The sequence below is a fragment of the Anopheles maculipalpis genome, chromosome 2RL (assembly GCF_943734695.1).
Source record: "Anopheles maculipalpis chromosome 2RL, idAnoMacuDA_375_x, whole genome shotgun sequence".
Classification (NCBI taxonomy): domain Eukaryota; kingdom Metazoa; phylum Arthropoda; class Insecta; order Diptera; family Culicidae; genus Anopheles; species Anopheles maculipalpis.
Genome location: NC_064871.1, coordinates 56,147,815 through 56,164,155, shown reverse-complemented (window position 1 = coordinate 56,164,155; position 16,341 = coordinate 56,147,815). Strand labels below are relative to the sequence as shown.

The window sequence follows — 16,341 nt, the reverse complement described above, 5'->3', positions numbered from 1 at the left end:
ACAGTTATGTGTCATTCAATTAATTTAACCCTCCCTGTATCAATCAAAGCTTACCAGAATTTCTTAATACAGTTTCGCATGCTATTTGTAAACAATTTCAAAATGTTCTTTTTATCGCACCTTCCTACGATCGCCTTACAATCGTCGCGTACCATACTTTGCCACCTCAAAAACGTCTAATTATGTTTCGATTTGATTGAGTCATCAGCTACGGATCAGAACAAGACCTAATGATGATATAGCAACCCAGGCCAGGTTCGACGATCCGAAAAAAAAAAAACAACAAAAAACACCGGCCAAGAGTGTACAACTTCGCCGCCCTTCGCATTGGAACTAGAAGATACCGCGGATTCAAAGAAATTGACCTATCATCGTTTTCCTCCATGACCTGTCCTTTCCAATCGATGCCTCTGAACGTTCTCTATGGTGTGGAAGGTCAAATGAAATTGGTAGATGATTTGCTTGCCAATTTAAGCTTACCGCCACTAACGTGCGCGCATACATCCCAACGCTAGAGGCTAATTTCGGAAGTATTCGGCAAGAATCACCTAAGAAAACACGCTCATCAGCCAGGTACACGGGAAGCGTTAAGTTGTGCTGGTCTTTTTTACTTTTGCCGCTCCATTTGTGCTGCGCTAACACGCAGAAATAACAGGCACCGGCCCGTGTCGACCCGCTGTCGGGAAACGACGTTCCGTGCGCTCTTCGCCTCGATCGCGGCATATTCTTGGCCAGCGGCAAAGATGTAAGCCCACTTTCTGTACCAGCCGTGCAGCAGTTTGGACGATGCTGTCCGTACGTTCCAGGCCGAAACATTAATCATCGCCGCTAGATCGGTGCAAAGACGAAAGTGAAGAACGCTCGAATGATCAACCTCAAACCGGAGAATCAGGAACGCGAAGTAGTTACAAGACGTGTGCTAACTTGCTCTGCCACGAATAAGTTTTGGGGACAACGAATCCTACCGGAACAAATGTCATCAGTTTGACATGCGTTCGGTTGCACTGGGTCGCTTAACAGGAACCTCGTGTACTCGTGTCCGCTCCACCAATATTACCTACCCGTTTTCACATTATCATAAAAATACTCTCAACTTGTCCGGGACATTTTAATCAAAACTGGTTTGGCATGAGATAGCTCTTTGTGGGAGCTCATGTGAACCTACCCTCTCCTACCAACCGTTGAATTGGTCCGGAAGGAGGTATCGAGAAATTGGGATCTTGAGATAGCAATCTTCCATCACGATTGACCCTACCAAAACATCGGTGGGTAGATAAGGATGAAAACATGACCTCAACAAGCAACTCGCGAAACTAAAGATCGCGACAGCGACGGATGGTTTCGTGCAACGAACTGAACCTGGCAGTTCAAATAATAAGATTGGCTTGGGCACTTTGTTTAGCAACACACTGGACAATTATCGGGACGAGCATGCAGGGATGATGTCTTAATGGAGTATGGACATCATCATCAGGAACTTTGTCAAACGGTAAACGAATAATGTCTTAATTATTCGAATTTCAAATTTGAAGATTGAAGATTAGGCCTAAGATTATGCATTGGAGTCTCGACGATTTTACTGAACACTTGACCATTGTTTGATTAATTTCTTGCCGAAAGGAATACCATGTTTAAATAGAGAATCAAACCCAGAATGCTTCCCAGTGACCCTGACTTGATATTCACCCTTAGCGGAATCTTAGATCCCAAAAAAACAAGGATAAGATAGAATTGGAGTAGGATTCGTTACTATGTCACCCATACTCTGTAAAAGACCCATACCGGTACCAATATTCCAACGACGCATCACTGTTGTTATTGTACATGAAAATAGTTCAAGGATCAATTCATTCACACAAAACCATTCTTCCTACAGCTTAGGTCTTTACGCTGTGGTTAAGACACGCGCTGTTTTATTACAGCAAGGTTGTCCAATAAAACTGTTTGCTTTGAATGTAGGTAAAATTTAAGGTGTTATGCTATCGTTCAGCTTATTCCTTAAACACGTTTTCAATACAACTCCCAAAAATGGTTTTGCTTGTAGTACAGCACAAGGCAGGTCGAGTAGAGTGGGAAAACGTAGGCTCGTGTTCAACATTTTAATTAAGCAATTTGTATGTGTTACCGCGTGTGGTGTCAAAGAAATGCTGATTAACATACAGTTTTTTTTTACCATGGATTTTTGTATGGTCCGGTCTCGAGCCAAAGCCTGGCAATTCATGGCACGACGCCGAAAACTTTATTATAACCAATGCTAAGAAGATAACGTATACGCACACATGCGATCTGAGAATCCAATCCAACGTCCTGAGAATAGATTGACTAACACGCCGAGCTACAGGCTACGGCAGAAATAATAATCATCTCTCCATTCGAGCTTAGCGCTGTGTCGTGGACGGTTTTATCTACGAGCAGTTAATATTTGATTTAGCTTTGCCGCTAGTGACCGGTTTTGTCGAAGGAAATTCAGGAAAGATCTTCCCACTTTCTTACCACATCGCAGAATAGGCGAGGAGAAGCTAACACGCACCTAAGCTACCAATTCGTTAAATTTATTTTATATGATTAGCAACCCCAAAACGGAAGGTTCGAAGCTATCCAAGACAACAACAAAAAAACCAACCAAACAACTGTCTATCGCTTTATCCGGAATGTGACCGGAAAGAAGCAAACGATGGAGGTTTTTACCTGGTCTCACACCCAAAAAAAAGGGTCGACGCATGATTCACTAAAAAATTACTCAACATCTTCCGATTCACCGCGATTGGTGATAGGCGAGGCGGCCCCGTCGCTGGGATTTAAAATAAAGTCGTTAGGCAAAACCTTTGGCATCTCTGAGGCAGGCACTTGACACGTTCCAATTAGGGCAAAGAAAAACATGTATCAACTTACAATCTAAAAGTAATCGACAAACCGGACTGAAGATGATCATCAACGCCGTCGTACCGGCCCGCTAGAGACACACACATATCGGGTGAGATGACCCAACTACTGGTCAGTCTAATGTAATAGATTGGTTGAGGGTATTGCTCACTAAAAGCAAAGCTTTCAAAAGAAAGCAACCTTATGTTACAGTCGTTTAAAGTAATACTGGTTCTAACATTTCTTGCCTACTCTGACATCATATCGTACGTTATCTGAAGGGTCTAATTGAGTCTAGAATGCTATAGCATAAAGTGATGTCCGGTAGAAGGAAATAGGATTGTTTTGTGAGTTTTTCGGGCATAAGTGGCGCCATGCTTATCGGACCTACTGAATTCCTTATGAAACTTGAAACTTTTAATATAGATTTATTGTTACAATAAATTTACACAGAAATGCTATTGCTTCATACCTTTAACCAATTTTACGACGTTTTATAAACGAAAGAATCAGATTTATTAGCTCACATATCCACAATGCTTCATACAAAGGTATTTTGTTTTAAAATACTGTTTCTTCGTGAACAACTCCACTGCAATGATTTTTTTTTTAAATTTACAATTGTCTATTCACCTTTTTGTACACTCCATCCCTTAGAAGGCATAAATTTACAAAGCTGTAAAATTTGAGAGGTACGTTTCCCTCCCGCAATAATGCGGCAGAAGATCCACATAAAATATACGCAACACTACAAAAAAACAGCCAATTGGAATGGACAAGATATTCCGCTCATAAATCAAACAACAAATCACGCAACGCTTTGCGAGGAAACTGCAGACTCGTTCCACATGACGATTGTTCAAGAAAGTTTTTGGGTTGAGGCAAGTGTGAAGCGGAAAAAAGAGAACACGTAAACTAACCTAATATTTCGATCTTCAAACCTCATGCCACGGGTCATTGGACGGAATCAATTGACACTCGCACAGTCGTCATCCGTCCCAGCGACGAGCAAGCAAAGAGTCAAAAGATCGCCGAAAAACATAAAAACACAAACCTATCATCTACATTTACATATAAATTACATTTTCCTTTACGAAGCAAACGAAAAACGAACGTAGGGAAAAAAAAAGATTCCATCGATTTGCCTAATCGAATAAGCGTCATCCGAGGGAAAAAGGTTCTATGCGATCATTCTCAACAGGATTGTCCGCGCCCGTGGAATGAGCCGTTGAGGAAGTGGACACAATATTTCAATATATACTCAAATCAAAAACTTTCACCAACACACACACATGGACCAACAGGCCTGGATCGGGTACGAACGCTGGTCGCTAAATCGACCCGTCTATTTTGAACCGACAGAACCTGCAGTTATGATTAGAAATTGAGTCATTTTTCATTCTACCTTCCGCCTTCGCCTTCGTACCGTGCCGTGCTTTGCTGATTGGTCCATGAGAAAAAAAAGTTTTTCAGCATAAATTAAACAAATTGTTCTCCATTCCGTCGGCTCGTCGGCTGCGCTGTGAGCTTGCTGGAAACCATAGAGCTAACAGATTAAATCTCTCCCCGTGCTTATACGTACGAACCGGTAATCCTCGGTCGATGATAACGAAAACAGCAAACATAAACACGATACGCCCGATACGATCATAACGGGCGTCTGCAGTTATTTGTGTACAATCGTCAATACTCGTCTCTCGAAATCCGTAAAGCTAGACGAAAAACCCCAACATCACGCTTCTTGCTTCACCAGCAGCTGATGCACATATATATATAATGTTTACTCCGGTGGTTAGTGTTTTCGATGGATCGTGAAATATTGCTTGCTTGCTGTCGCTTTTCGTTAGCGCTTTTCCAGCTTGACGAATGTAGTCGATTGTTGATTGGTATGCGTGTATGGCTTCCTTCGTCGGACCGATTCTCAGATCACTCAGCTTACCACTTCTCTTTACTCTGCTTGATTCTTTACCCTGTGTGGCGAAAGACAAACTTTTAAAGCCAATTTAGACACCACGGATAGAAATAACAAAAGATTACATTGTCCAGCGACGAACCTGATAATCGCGGGCCAACCACAGCAATTGAATGTTGTTTGTGTTTAACCTATCGATTAGCAAGTAACAGCAAGTAACAGGATTAGCAGTTTTTTGGAAACAAAAAATTGTTTCATTTTTTTTATTTCCACTTTCGGTAAAGTAGGAATGAAAACTTGCATATAGAATTGAACCTTCATCCAAATTTCAACTGGCTATACATTATTCAGTTTGAGTTCTTGATTGAAAAATGGCAAAATTAATCACCTAAATAGTTTCTATTATAGACATTTGAACGTTGATCGTGATCGCTTCTCAACGTACCGATATAAAGATGTTACGTTTTGTGTTGTTGTACGTCATAAGCCATTATTACCATTACATGTCCTGTAGTCATACGCGTTATTCGAAGGATATGCTGTGAAAATTTGTAATTATTGCACAACTAATTTGACGTGTCAATACGAATTGAATGTAACACAACTGAAGCATCGCAGCATTACGACGGTGATTATACCTATATGTTGCACAATAAAGAAAGGACGCAAACATTACAAAAGAAACTTTTACAAAAAACGGTTTTACAAGTAGATCTTGGGCAGACGAAGATGGTGAAAATAATACACAAAGTTCAAGCGGGTAGCGTAAACGGTAGGAAGGGGAAAAATCTACCTGCGCTTTCCTGCATGAATAGCTTCCAAAACAGTCTTCCTATTTTGGTCCTAACAAAGACATTACAATTTTAAATTTATCTCTTCTCGCATACTCCGATTTTCTTGAATTTGGGCACCAAACCTAACATTTATTCCACCTCAAACCCGCTATGTACAAGCATATCCAGACGAAACATGGCAGTGAAACAAGCCGGGAGATTTCAGGTATGTGCAGGCTCTGAACCAAGTGCTAAGGACTATGGCTCGGTTGGGTTGAAGTGCATTTCATCTTAATTCCAGAAAAAAAATGAATAGAAAAGACGTGTTCGGATGGGCATGACAGAAGGGTGCGTCTCATGACTGGATCAACAGGAATCGATGGAAAAAGAGGAGAACGATAACTGGGGGAATATATCGCTAGACGGTAGTCTTAAGAAACATTCCTGTAAAACAGCACCATCAATGGCTGATACGATACCGAACTGAATCAGTAGAGCATTATGCTATGTTACTGGTATGGATGAAAACCGTAACCAGAGGGCTTCATATTGAACCTGATGTGTCCAGAAGGATTAATTTAGTTGCACATAAGCTTTTGGATTTCTTGCAATTTATTGTTAAATACGGTAAAAATAGTTTGTTGCGTGGTTTTTTCAACATCAAACGAGTATTACAGTTTTTGTATACCTTGATTTCATATTAAAAATTAGCGCTCCTGCCGATGGACATACATCATCGATAAAAGTAATAAATTATGTATTTATCTTTTTAGGAACGACCTTGGCCATATTGGTTGACTTATTAAATACCACGTAGTGAGGAAAGACAGTCCTCACTACTGGAGGACGTTCCGGAATGGGATTTGAACCTCGGCCCTGCCATTTGAAGACTGGCGCCGATGTCGCCTACACAACTGGGCCACCCCGATATGTAGTATGTACATAAATATACAATAAAAAAAGAGGTGAAAAACATTTACATCGTACCGGTGCAAATTAATGATCGTTCAACATTCCGCCGTGAATTCCGTGCTCATTTTAACGACCGTCGAAGTTTGAAGTCTTTCGAGTTTGTCTGCATTGATTCGCCTTCGAGTAGCGCAATAAGTGATTTCGTTTCTGGGGGGATTCATTTGTTCCCTCAAACAGAACACCACCACCAGCTACACTACAGCAGGTCCCGATGCTTGCTACGACAGCGGCGTTAATCACCTTGAATGACTGCATTATTTCGGCAGCGACAGATCGTGCCTGACGCATCAACCCGCACCCGCTAGCTGACAGACTGTGATTGACTTGTTATCATTCATTTTGTTTCGATCGCAATCTTCGCGTGCCAAAACTCCGTACGGATGGAAAGAACTTTCGGCGTAGGCCAGCCACTGGGAGATACAATTTCAATCGAATTATTCCCCATTCATCTCGTTCGGCATCAGCGTCATACCACCAATCATGGTGGTTTGCCACCGATTGTGGTTACATTATTGCATGTGGGAAACAAAACGCACAGAAACACACAGGCACACACAACGCCTCTGGCTTGTCCACCAGCGCAGTGATATTTGATCCATGTCTACCAACAACAAAAAAAACAAAGAGTCAAATATCGTTTGGAAGCAGTAACGCGTTGAGGGTGTTGAAGTGTGAACAAGTGATGGAATTGGCACCAAAATGCTTTCAAACTAGAAGAATGGTTGGAAGCTAGCAAACGCAACACTGCCCATCTTTGGCTAGACCTCGAGCGATGCTACGGCACATATTAACGTGTGGCAAGAAAGGATGCGATATTCTTTCTCATGCTAATTGTTCCCAAAGACACGGGAAAGCTGTCAAAATTTCGAGTAAAGCTATCAACCACTCGGCAGTGGATAGCGCAAAGCAGCGATGATATGCGTTGTCAAATTTAACACCCTTATGAGTATGTCCAAACAAAACAAAAGCGATGGAAAACGTGCGATTGGTACGAGTCCTCCCGTCTTTATAAATCCCAGCAAACCCCTACACAACAGCTTCAAATCCTTGGTGCTGCCTCCGAGCTAAATGCTGCTGAATGGGTGTGACAAATACAACAGTTCCAGTAGTAAAAACACCAGCCACTACCAGAAGCCAGATCGGCAATCGAAAGGCAGCTGGAAATCAAATATTAACTCACACAAAAATATAACAATAAACAAACAGTATGATGTGTGAAATGCGAACGCTCAACGCACAGGCGCATCCACTGCGCAGCTCGCTCGCTCGCTCGTCATTTGCTGCCTGCGTAGTTTTGTACACATATTCTAGCATACATGCGTACACTGCATGTCTGGGTTGGCATGCTTCTCGTTTTGTCTCGTATCGTATCGTTATACGGCAGCGTTCGGTTCTCGGTTGTTGTTTTTTTTCTCGTATCGTAGACTGCCCTCAAAGGATGGATGGTGTCGCTTATTTGCACAAACAATATTTAGAAAGTAACACGTCCTTCATCAATTCGTTTTGCCTTTCGTGGTGAATAGTTGGCCGTAGGATGTTTTTGTCCTTATGCGTGCTGTATGTGCAGTTGAGTGGTCGTTCGAGTTCGTATAACTTTCTAACCCACTTATGTTTCTGGTTTAGATTCAATACTGCTTATTATATCTGTAAATTCTATTTGAAAGGTGTTGATTAACCACAAAACACCAAAATTTATGAGTTTTCCATCACCATGGCTGGAAAGTATGATGATTGCATGTTCTTCCAATGTTCACATTTCAATGCATATTTTTGCTGACTCGACACTAGCGTCGTTACACAGTTGATCATGTGTAGTAAAATGTGTTTTTCTTCGTATAATGTGTTGATCAAAACACACTCTTTTAGGTGATTCTTGCCACCTACATTTGATCCTTTTTTACAATCTCTCTCCCTCCCTCAAACGTTGCAGACTCTGTTTAATGTTGAGAGAGGATGGGGGGAGGGGTGGGGGGGGGGGGTGCTGTGGGCTCCACCCGGGGGCTTATTTACAGGGTTTGCTTTTCTCTACTACTTTAGCATCGAATCATGGACGCAAGCGCACCACCCGTCCTTATGGACGCGTACAAAAAAGGGCTGCAATTGTGTGTTCCGAGAAAAACAGAAAAGCTTCACGATCTCGCGTATCTCGTGAGATCTCGGCAACTGGTTAGCACTTTTTTTCAGTTCTTTTCCCGTTCTGTTCTCCATTCAGTACCGGTCCTTTTTTGGGCTGTGTCTTGCACTCCGTTCGTACGTTCGTTCGGTCATCATTTTCTTCTATCTGCTCCGGTCTAACTTCCTCCCTACTTCCTTGCACTGTCATTTCATGGTCTTAGACGTCGTCATCGTCCATGGCGTATTTTCATCTCGTTATATTTCTGCCTTTGCCTGCCTTTCACAAAAGCGGATATCTTCCAAGCCTGCGCATGATAGGCGCATTGGAGCCTTGAGGCGGCCAGCATTCCATCTCGCTTCGCAGCAGTTTTCGTCGTAGTCGTCACATAGTCCTCCAAAAGCCTCCCGAAGCTCCCATTTCTTGCCCGAGCTGGAGCACCGTAGCCGGAGACGGCGATTCGATTCGAAAGGCACTACAAACCATCATCTTCGTCGTGCTGCCACTCTCGTCGAAGGGATTGGCGGCCATGATTGTTTTCTTCGATCCTCGCTTTCGCACGTTCGTTCGTCCATTCTTTTGTTGGCTCAATCGTTTCTTTTTAGGCATTTCGATTTCCACGCGCTTCAAGATCACGTAGCCTCCTCTTCTTAGATGGTCGAACGGGTCGTTTTGTGCACCATGACTTCCAACTTTAGCCTATTCCAACCATACCGGCAGATACGACGATGGCAGGATGGCTGCACTTTTTCACTGCACCCAAACAAGCATCCTGAATTAGTTGATCAACTCGGTTGGTGGACTTGCAGGCATGTTATTATTTTTATTTTCTTTCTTCAACACTGCCCAACTGGGCTGGGCTTTCGGTATCAGAGAGTACAGATTTTCGACAAACATTACCGAAGCGTTTGTCCTCCAATTCCGACAACCGCACAGCAAGAAAGCAACATGCACTGCGTCGCTCCAATGTGCGATCGCGATGATGGAACACGAAGTCTTGGACAAAAAAAAGTAGTTTAGGTGTTTTAAGTGCAGTAATTGAAATGTTGCATCTTGTACAAGTATGGATAATTAACCCATCGTCGTTACGATCGCCACCTTTTATAGATTTTTCTGCTTTTTTATCGCATAGTTTGTGTTTTTTCTATCTGTTCCATCAACAACGTACGGGCATTAAATGCATTGATTGCCATTTTCGAAGCTTGTCAACTGGGTGTTCTGGTTTCTTGTTCAAGCCGATTGATAGCCCCTGCTCGAGCGCTATTCCCCCTGCAAACATACAGATGCACTATGGACTGGCCACTGTTTGCCATAAAAAGAAGTTTACTCGCGATGGTGTGAAAGATTAGTTGTGTTTGTTGTGGAGGGCAAGGGGATTGTTTGTTGAGGATGAACTATTAAATTGTGGAACAGACTGATGATAATCAAGTTGTTAGTCGTCATTTCTTCTGGGCTCCCCGTTTATGATTGACGGAGTTTTTGCTTTGATTTCACGATCATCAGTACTTGTAGCTAGATACGCGAAGCACTCTGTGCGCACATTCGCAATTTAGCGCTATGAATTTTTGTCAACTTTTGGATAAAGAACTAAAGTTCTCCTTGTTCGTGTCCTTGCAGGAAAAAAAAACCAAAGTTGTCCTTGTTTATCTTATTGTATAATGTTTTGTGTTATGCCGATCCTAAGACTTGTAAACCAACTAATGTTTTCGGCTTTTTTGTGACTTTTTGTACGAGAATTCTGGAAAATCCTGTTTTGCACGTGATCTTGCAACCACTACCATAACCATCAGACCCAACAACAGCAGCCGCAGAGACGTATGGTTTCTCTAGTTTCGGTTTTTTGCCATGCTAATACAGTGTACCTTGAACGTAAACCAGCTTTTGTCTTTTCGTTTCCTTTGTAGTTATTTTGCAAGTTTGCTTTACAAAACTTTTAGCATTTCAGAGCATCTCCAAGAAGGATCGCCTCACATTCGGAGGAACCGAAAAACATACATTTCCATGATAATGTTCGTCTCTTCAACGGGCTAACACGAAGAAAAGAAGTGCAAAGAAAGGATACATAAAAAGAAACACGTATGAACTGTAACTTTTTGTTTTCGTACCCCTGGACCCTGGACCCTTTTTCCAACAAGCAATTTTAGATCCTTATGTGAACCAAAATCAACTCAACCTGCCGCCAGCAGCAGCAGCAGCAGCAGCAGCGTCGAAAACATGACTTTTGAATTTGTCCTTTATATCAAGTCACAGAGCAAGGATCGGCAACGCAGTCGGAAAAGTATCCGATTCAAGGAGAGATTAGGTGTGTGCAAACAATAAAAGTATCGATGTTGCTTTGTCCTTTTCATAGGAAGATTCCGGGAAAAGGTTGATGCACATATAGCTGCACATAAGGTAGCTGCACATGACCTCGAAAGGGAACCATCATTGCAATGTATACGCTATTTAACTCTGACAGATATGTGTTAATTTGTGATGAACAATTTCAGAAGAACTAAGAAATGTGTCTCTATGAAATATGTTCAGAAGTTCAGTTCAGAAAGTTAAGTTATACGACCTTTAATTAAATAACAAATAATTCTTCTTCTTGGCCCAATGACCTACTAGGTAACTTCGATTATAGAATTGTTTTCTAGACTCGGATGGTCACAGTTCACGTGGGAACGATCCTGATGGGATTTGAACCTTGGACCTGTCGTGTGAAGACTAGCGCCAATCTCGCTCTACCAGATACAGGCAAATACTAGTATATCTAACATATGTTAACAACATATAATTTGTTGTTTAAATAACATTTTATGGGAATATAAGTTCTTCTTCACAACGCTTTCGTTTTTCACGCTATTACATTCTAAGTTCATCGCATATCGCTTCTATCGTCCGTATGAATGAATTCCGGTAGATCTAAATATGTGTATTTTGGTCTTCATTTTGGTACCGGAAGCGGGAAAAAATGTTATAAAATTAAATTATAGAAGCGTGCTTTCTACGCCCGATGCTGCTGTGTAAAGTGAGTGAGAGTGATGTGTCAGTTCCGGCACGTACCAAGATGACATGCCTTTGGAAACGAAGAGAGCGGAGGAGGAAGTGTTCAATTTCGTCGTTCTCTTATATGCCCTGCCGCACAGTCAACCCGATACTGTATGCCACTGCATTTGTTTCCAAAAAAGATTTAAGAATACCAAACGATGTGTGGCCTTATGTGAGATGCACGCCAATAGATGCTAATGTCGGTTGTATGTGGTAATGTGCAAAATAAAACATCCTTCGCTTGCATTCAGCTGAAACAAAACTGACTGTAATTTGATGCTCTTGTATTACGGTCAAGCAACAACTTGTCCTGACTTTCGACTGCCGAATGTGTCAACATCATCTTCCATTTTCATAATTACTAAGTATCGCTTTTTGGACTTTCAATGCCATACGTCCGGGGTGTAACCTTAATGTAGGATGAATGTTTCAAATCCTGTGGACGTTTCTTTCTGTAGGATTTATCTTCCACTCATCATTCTACTCATTTGCGCCCAATAGTGGAAGGCGCGACATGTGGTATCAAATGTCAAAGGACTTTATCCGAAATGTGCACTGTACCGCCTTTGGTTTTGTCAGGACGTAAGCAACAAGGAACGCACATTGCGTGCCTTTTTTTTCGAACGATTCCTTCTTACATCGGCCGGGAAAACATATGCAAAAAACGAAGAAGAACTGTGCCCCATGAAGAGGGAATCCTTCCCAGAAACCTGCAGCAAACCGTAAGCTTTTGCTGGTTAGGCATGCGTATAAGGATTGTGCAATAGACCAAACCTACGGAAATGATTATGAGACGTAGCAACACACTCGCATAGAGTGCGCAAGGTTCTCTAGGCCCCTTACAGCGGACCGTTTTACACCGGCTAGACCCTCGTTAGGATCAATGCAAATGGAACCGAACGGAACAGATCAATGCTGTTCTAAGCCGTCGTAACGCTTCGTACGTTTGCACTTCTGTACCTAAGATTCAGCTATTCTGATCACGCAGTGAATGGACAAGGTTATGGATGGACAGTAATCGTACAATTCCGAAAAACCAAGACAGTTTCAGAGAGTGAAAAATACATGGTAAAGAAAGTGTGGCAGGTCTTTCGACGCTGCAGGGAGTCAGAACGTTTGGTTTTCCATTTTTTTTTACTAAAGTTTCCGATCCTTTTACTCCAAAATCAGCAGGAGATAGGACAGCTTCAGTCGAAATTTTTTTTTCTTCAGGGCAGTGCGCAAGAGACATGACTGCAGCGTTTTAAATGAATCGACCCTAAAACTGGGTCCGGTTTTTGTCGGTCTCAAACGACAAAGAATGAACTGGGATGTACAAGGGGTGTCGGAAGTATCTTAGCACCTTTTTCTCGTCTGATAGATGCCTTTTTGTGCTCACCATTGTTGGTCCCTTCCATCTACGCGAGCTACCTGCTTTCATAGATATGTCAAACACTAAAAGCACCCACGCTCTTGCTTCACAATTCCAAACCAGTGGAACTTCTCCAATTTCACAGTGTTTTAGAACATAATCACCTCACTGACAGTTCAGGGTGTGACGGTGAATCATGATTCTATTTCACACAAATTATTGAAGTAAAATCATTGTTTTGCATCATTTGAAGAGTGCATTGCGATCTTGCATCAACTTGGCGATTAATGCAACTGTAATACTGATGATGAAAAAATTAAAAACCCTCCAGCTGTTTGTTATATTTTCTACATCCCTATTTGACATTAGTGCAGTCGAAACATTTGAACAGATTGTATCGTCGAAGTTTTCAACGAACTTTGCAAATATTCTTTTGAATTAATTCAAAGTATATACATTTTTGATTGATGATCATTTTATTCATTCACTACATTAAATGGTTCCTGGACCTAGGGATCCTATGTTTATTTAAACTTTATCGGCACAGCCAACAGCATCTCTGTGGATGTTTTGCGGCAAAATGGAACCTTACAAATGAGGTTTTATACTACCTCGTAAATAAATGGTGCATCTTTGCTAATGAGAATGCATTGTGCATATGCACATTTCCTTACCACCCGCATCCGCATCGTACTTCGGTCCCTGCTCCGGAGTAATACGGAACGTTTCATATGATTCCCTGTTTGAAAAGTAGCTGCCTCGGAACCTTTTCTCTTCGTTTTAATAAAACAAATGGGCTGGATGCATCAACAGTTAATGGTAAATAGATGGAGTTACAATGCTGCACGACGGGCATCATAAAAACTGACTATTTTATTTATAAATATAAGACCCTTGCTTCCTATTGCCAGCCAACGGCTTTCGTTGGCTGCCTTGTTTAGGAAATTTGTTTACATGTGTTGTTCCTTTGCCCTTTCAATCGGTTCCAACATTTCGTGATCAATTCATTCTAATCACTGCGCTGCACTATCTTCAATGTGCCGCAACATGCGCATCGGAGTGCGTTTCGGGTCAGCGTGAGATTATGAGAGTTGGATGCAAACTTAAAGATTGATTGAGGCAACACGTCCCACATATGATGCTTCAAAGTTATATGTTCAATGTTTTACGTAGTCTTGCTCTACTTAATAATTCAAACTAAATATGGATCTTTATCACATTCCTCTCGTGTGTTTAAGGCATCCTTTTAGCAAATGCGCAGAACAAAAACTGCTTCAAATCTTCTGACCTCTAGGAGAAAAAATCAATGTTGTCTAATGATAGTTGTGTCAAAGCAGCGATTCTAATAAAGGACATATTTGAAGTCGATAATTGAATAGTTCACTTACCCATGTGGTGAGGTGTGATGGGGATGATGAAAAGATGCTGCAGACGAAGATCCTGTAGGATCCCAAAGGTAGCGACCGTCGTGGGGAGCTCGCTGATCCAGCCCCGCGGCAGCAGGCAGTTGAGTATGGAATGCCACAAATGCCGACGGGATTTGCAGCGGCCCATACGCACCAGATCCGGCACCGTTAGCTGCGGCCGCCGCCGCTGCCGCTGCAGCTGCAGCTGCTGCACTTAACCCATGGGCGGACAGTCCTGCCTGTGGATGATGATGCGCATGATGCGCAGCCAGGGAGTGGCCTGGATGATGGAATGGGTGCACTTGCATATGCTCGTGGAAAGTTTCTTTTTCCGGCATGGTGAATTAATACTGCTTTGTACGCAGTACCTGCAGCCTGTTTCAACCCGAGATTCGCTAGATTTCTAGGCCCAATCGACACTCACTCACTTGGGGTTCGGCTTTTTCTTCCTTTTCCACTGTGACACTATTGCCCCCATGAAGAACCGATAAATGATAACACGCACTGATCCCGGAGCGTTTGTCAAACACAACAATTGCAGCTGCTTGACAACCAATCAAGTTTCACTCTTTGCACACAATCACTTCTCTAGACGATTTGTTCGAAACCTGCTCGGTTACGCACCATGGTGACGATGGCAACACGGATTCGGATGCACCACACAATATGGCACATTTCCATGGCTTACTTTGCCACCATTTTCGAACGATGCCTTTTACACTTTACGATTCAGCAATGTGCTCACTTGTTACAAAAACACAAACTTAGTGTTACGGAGTATCACAAAAGATCGTTGACGTCACATGTGCGCAACACTTGACATCCAGCTGAAAGCCGTCGGTCAAACGGCATCACTTATGGTAAACTAGCGTAGTGTGCAAACCCTAACCACATAAACTGCTGTGCTGAGGATTAAGTAGCCCAAAGTACGACTAAACTGTGCACGTATACAAAGCTTTGTTTTGGTACAGGACATGCTAATACGCCAACATTGAAAAACAGCACCAGGATATGGCAAGCGAAACGAGTATTTAACAGCAGCACGATCAGGCTTAAAGCTGGTAGATTGGTGTCGCGCCGTTTTTTGTTAAGACACGATTCAAAACTGAACGCACTGAAGCACTATCTAACACTATGGCACTGCCAGATGTCGGTTAATTGTGTTAAACAATACAAGATTGACGCGATCGATCAGTTGATGATGAGTCGAGATTCGTTCGTTAACTCCCGGAATCTCGTGCTCGCACTGCGTTCGGTTCGCTCAAACTGGCAATGTGCTAAGTCGGCATGGAGGCGGCAGGCGATCACCAGCGCATTCCGATACAATCTGGTAGTCGCGCTCTCGAACCGACCGATGTGTGTGCGTGTGGGTGCGAAATGTAGGAACGAGAGTTCAAAACACTGCAGGAGAGCGTTGTCGCTGCGGGTGCCGCTGGTTGCTTTTCGGTAATGAAGTGATCATGTAGTGCAGGGATGAGCAACCATACGACGTCTCCGGTTAAGACGTCCACGCGTTCGATTTTTTTTAAGAGACCAACGGTACACAGAGCATCATTTGGCTCTGTGCGATACACAGGGCAAATGATGTACATCGCTTATTCGTTTCTCAAGTGTAAGTTGTATGGAGTGTCACATTTCAAAAACGTGCACTAACGTTGTGTTGAGTAACATATTGACGTTAAAAATTAAAATTTCGAATGTCCGTTTGCTAAGCCCTGATCTGGTCCGGTTCGCATTGTTTCTCAAACATTCCTCTGTGGGTGTTAGTGGAAGCAGCATCCTATCTTTGCCGTTGTATACGTGTCTATTAAATTGTTCGTCCTCTGCGAGAATGAGATGAAACGAACACGCGCCGTACATGGCAGAGCAAGAAAGTGGAGAAATGTGTAGCGTAAAATAAAATACAGAAAAAAGAGAGCGAG

The 16,341-nt window shown here is 42.5% G+C and overlaps 1 protein-coding gene across 1 annotated transcript in view; it reads right to left on the bottom strand.

The window, feature by feature from the left end:
- LOC126556661 (transcriptional activator cubitus interruptus) overlaps positions 1–14,784 on the bottom strand; it is a 33,186-nt gene extending 18,402 nt beyond the window's left edge. The window contains exon 1 of the mRNA XM_050212070.1: positions 14,402–14,784. Within this exon, the coding sequence (XP_050068027.1) occupies positions 14,402–14,757 (356 nt within the window). The 5' untranslated portion in view covers positions 14,758–14,784. The remainder of the gene's footprint in view (positions 1–14,401) is intronic.
- Positions 14,785–16,341: the final 1,557 nt, after the last annotated feature.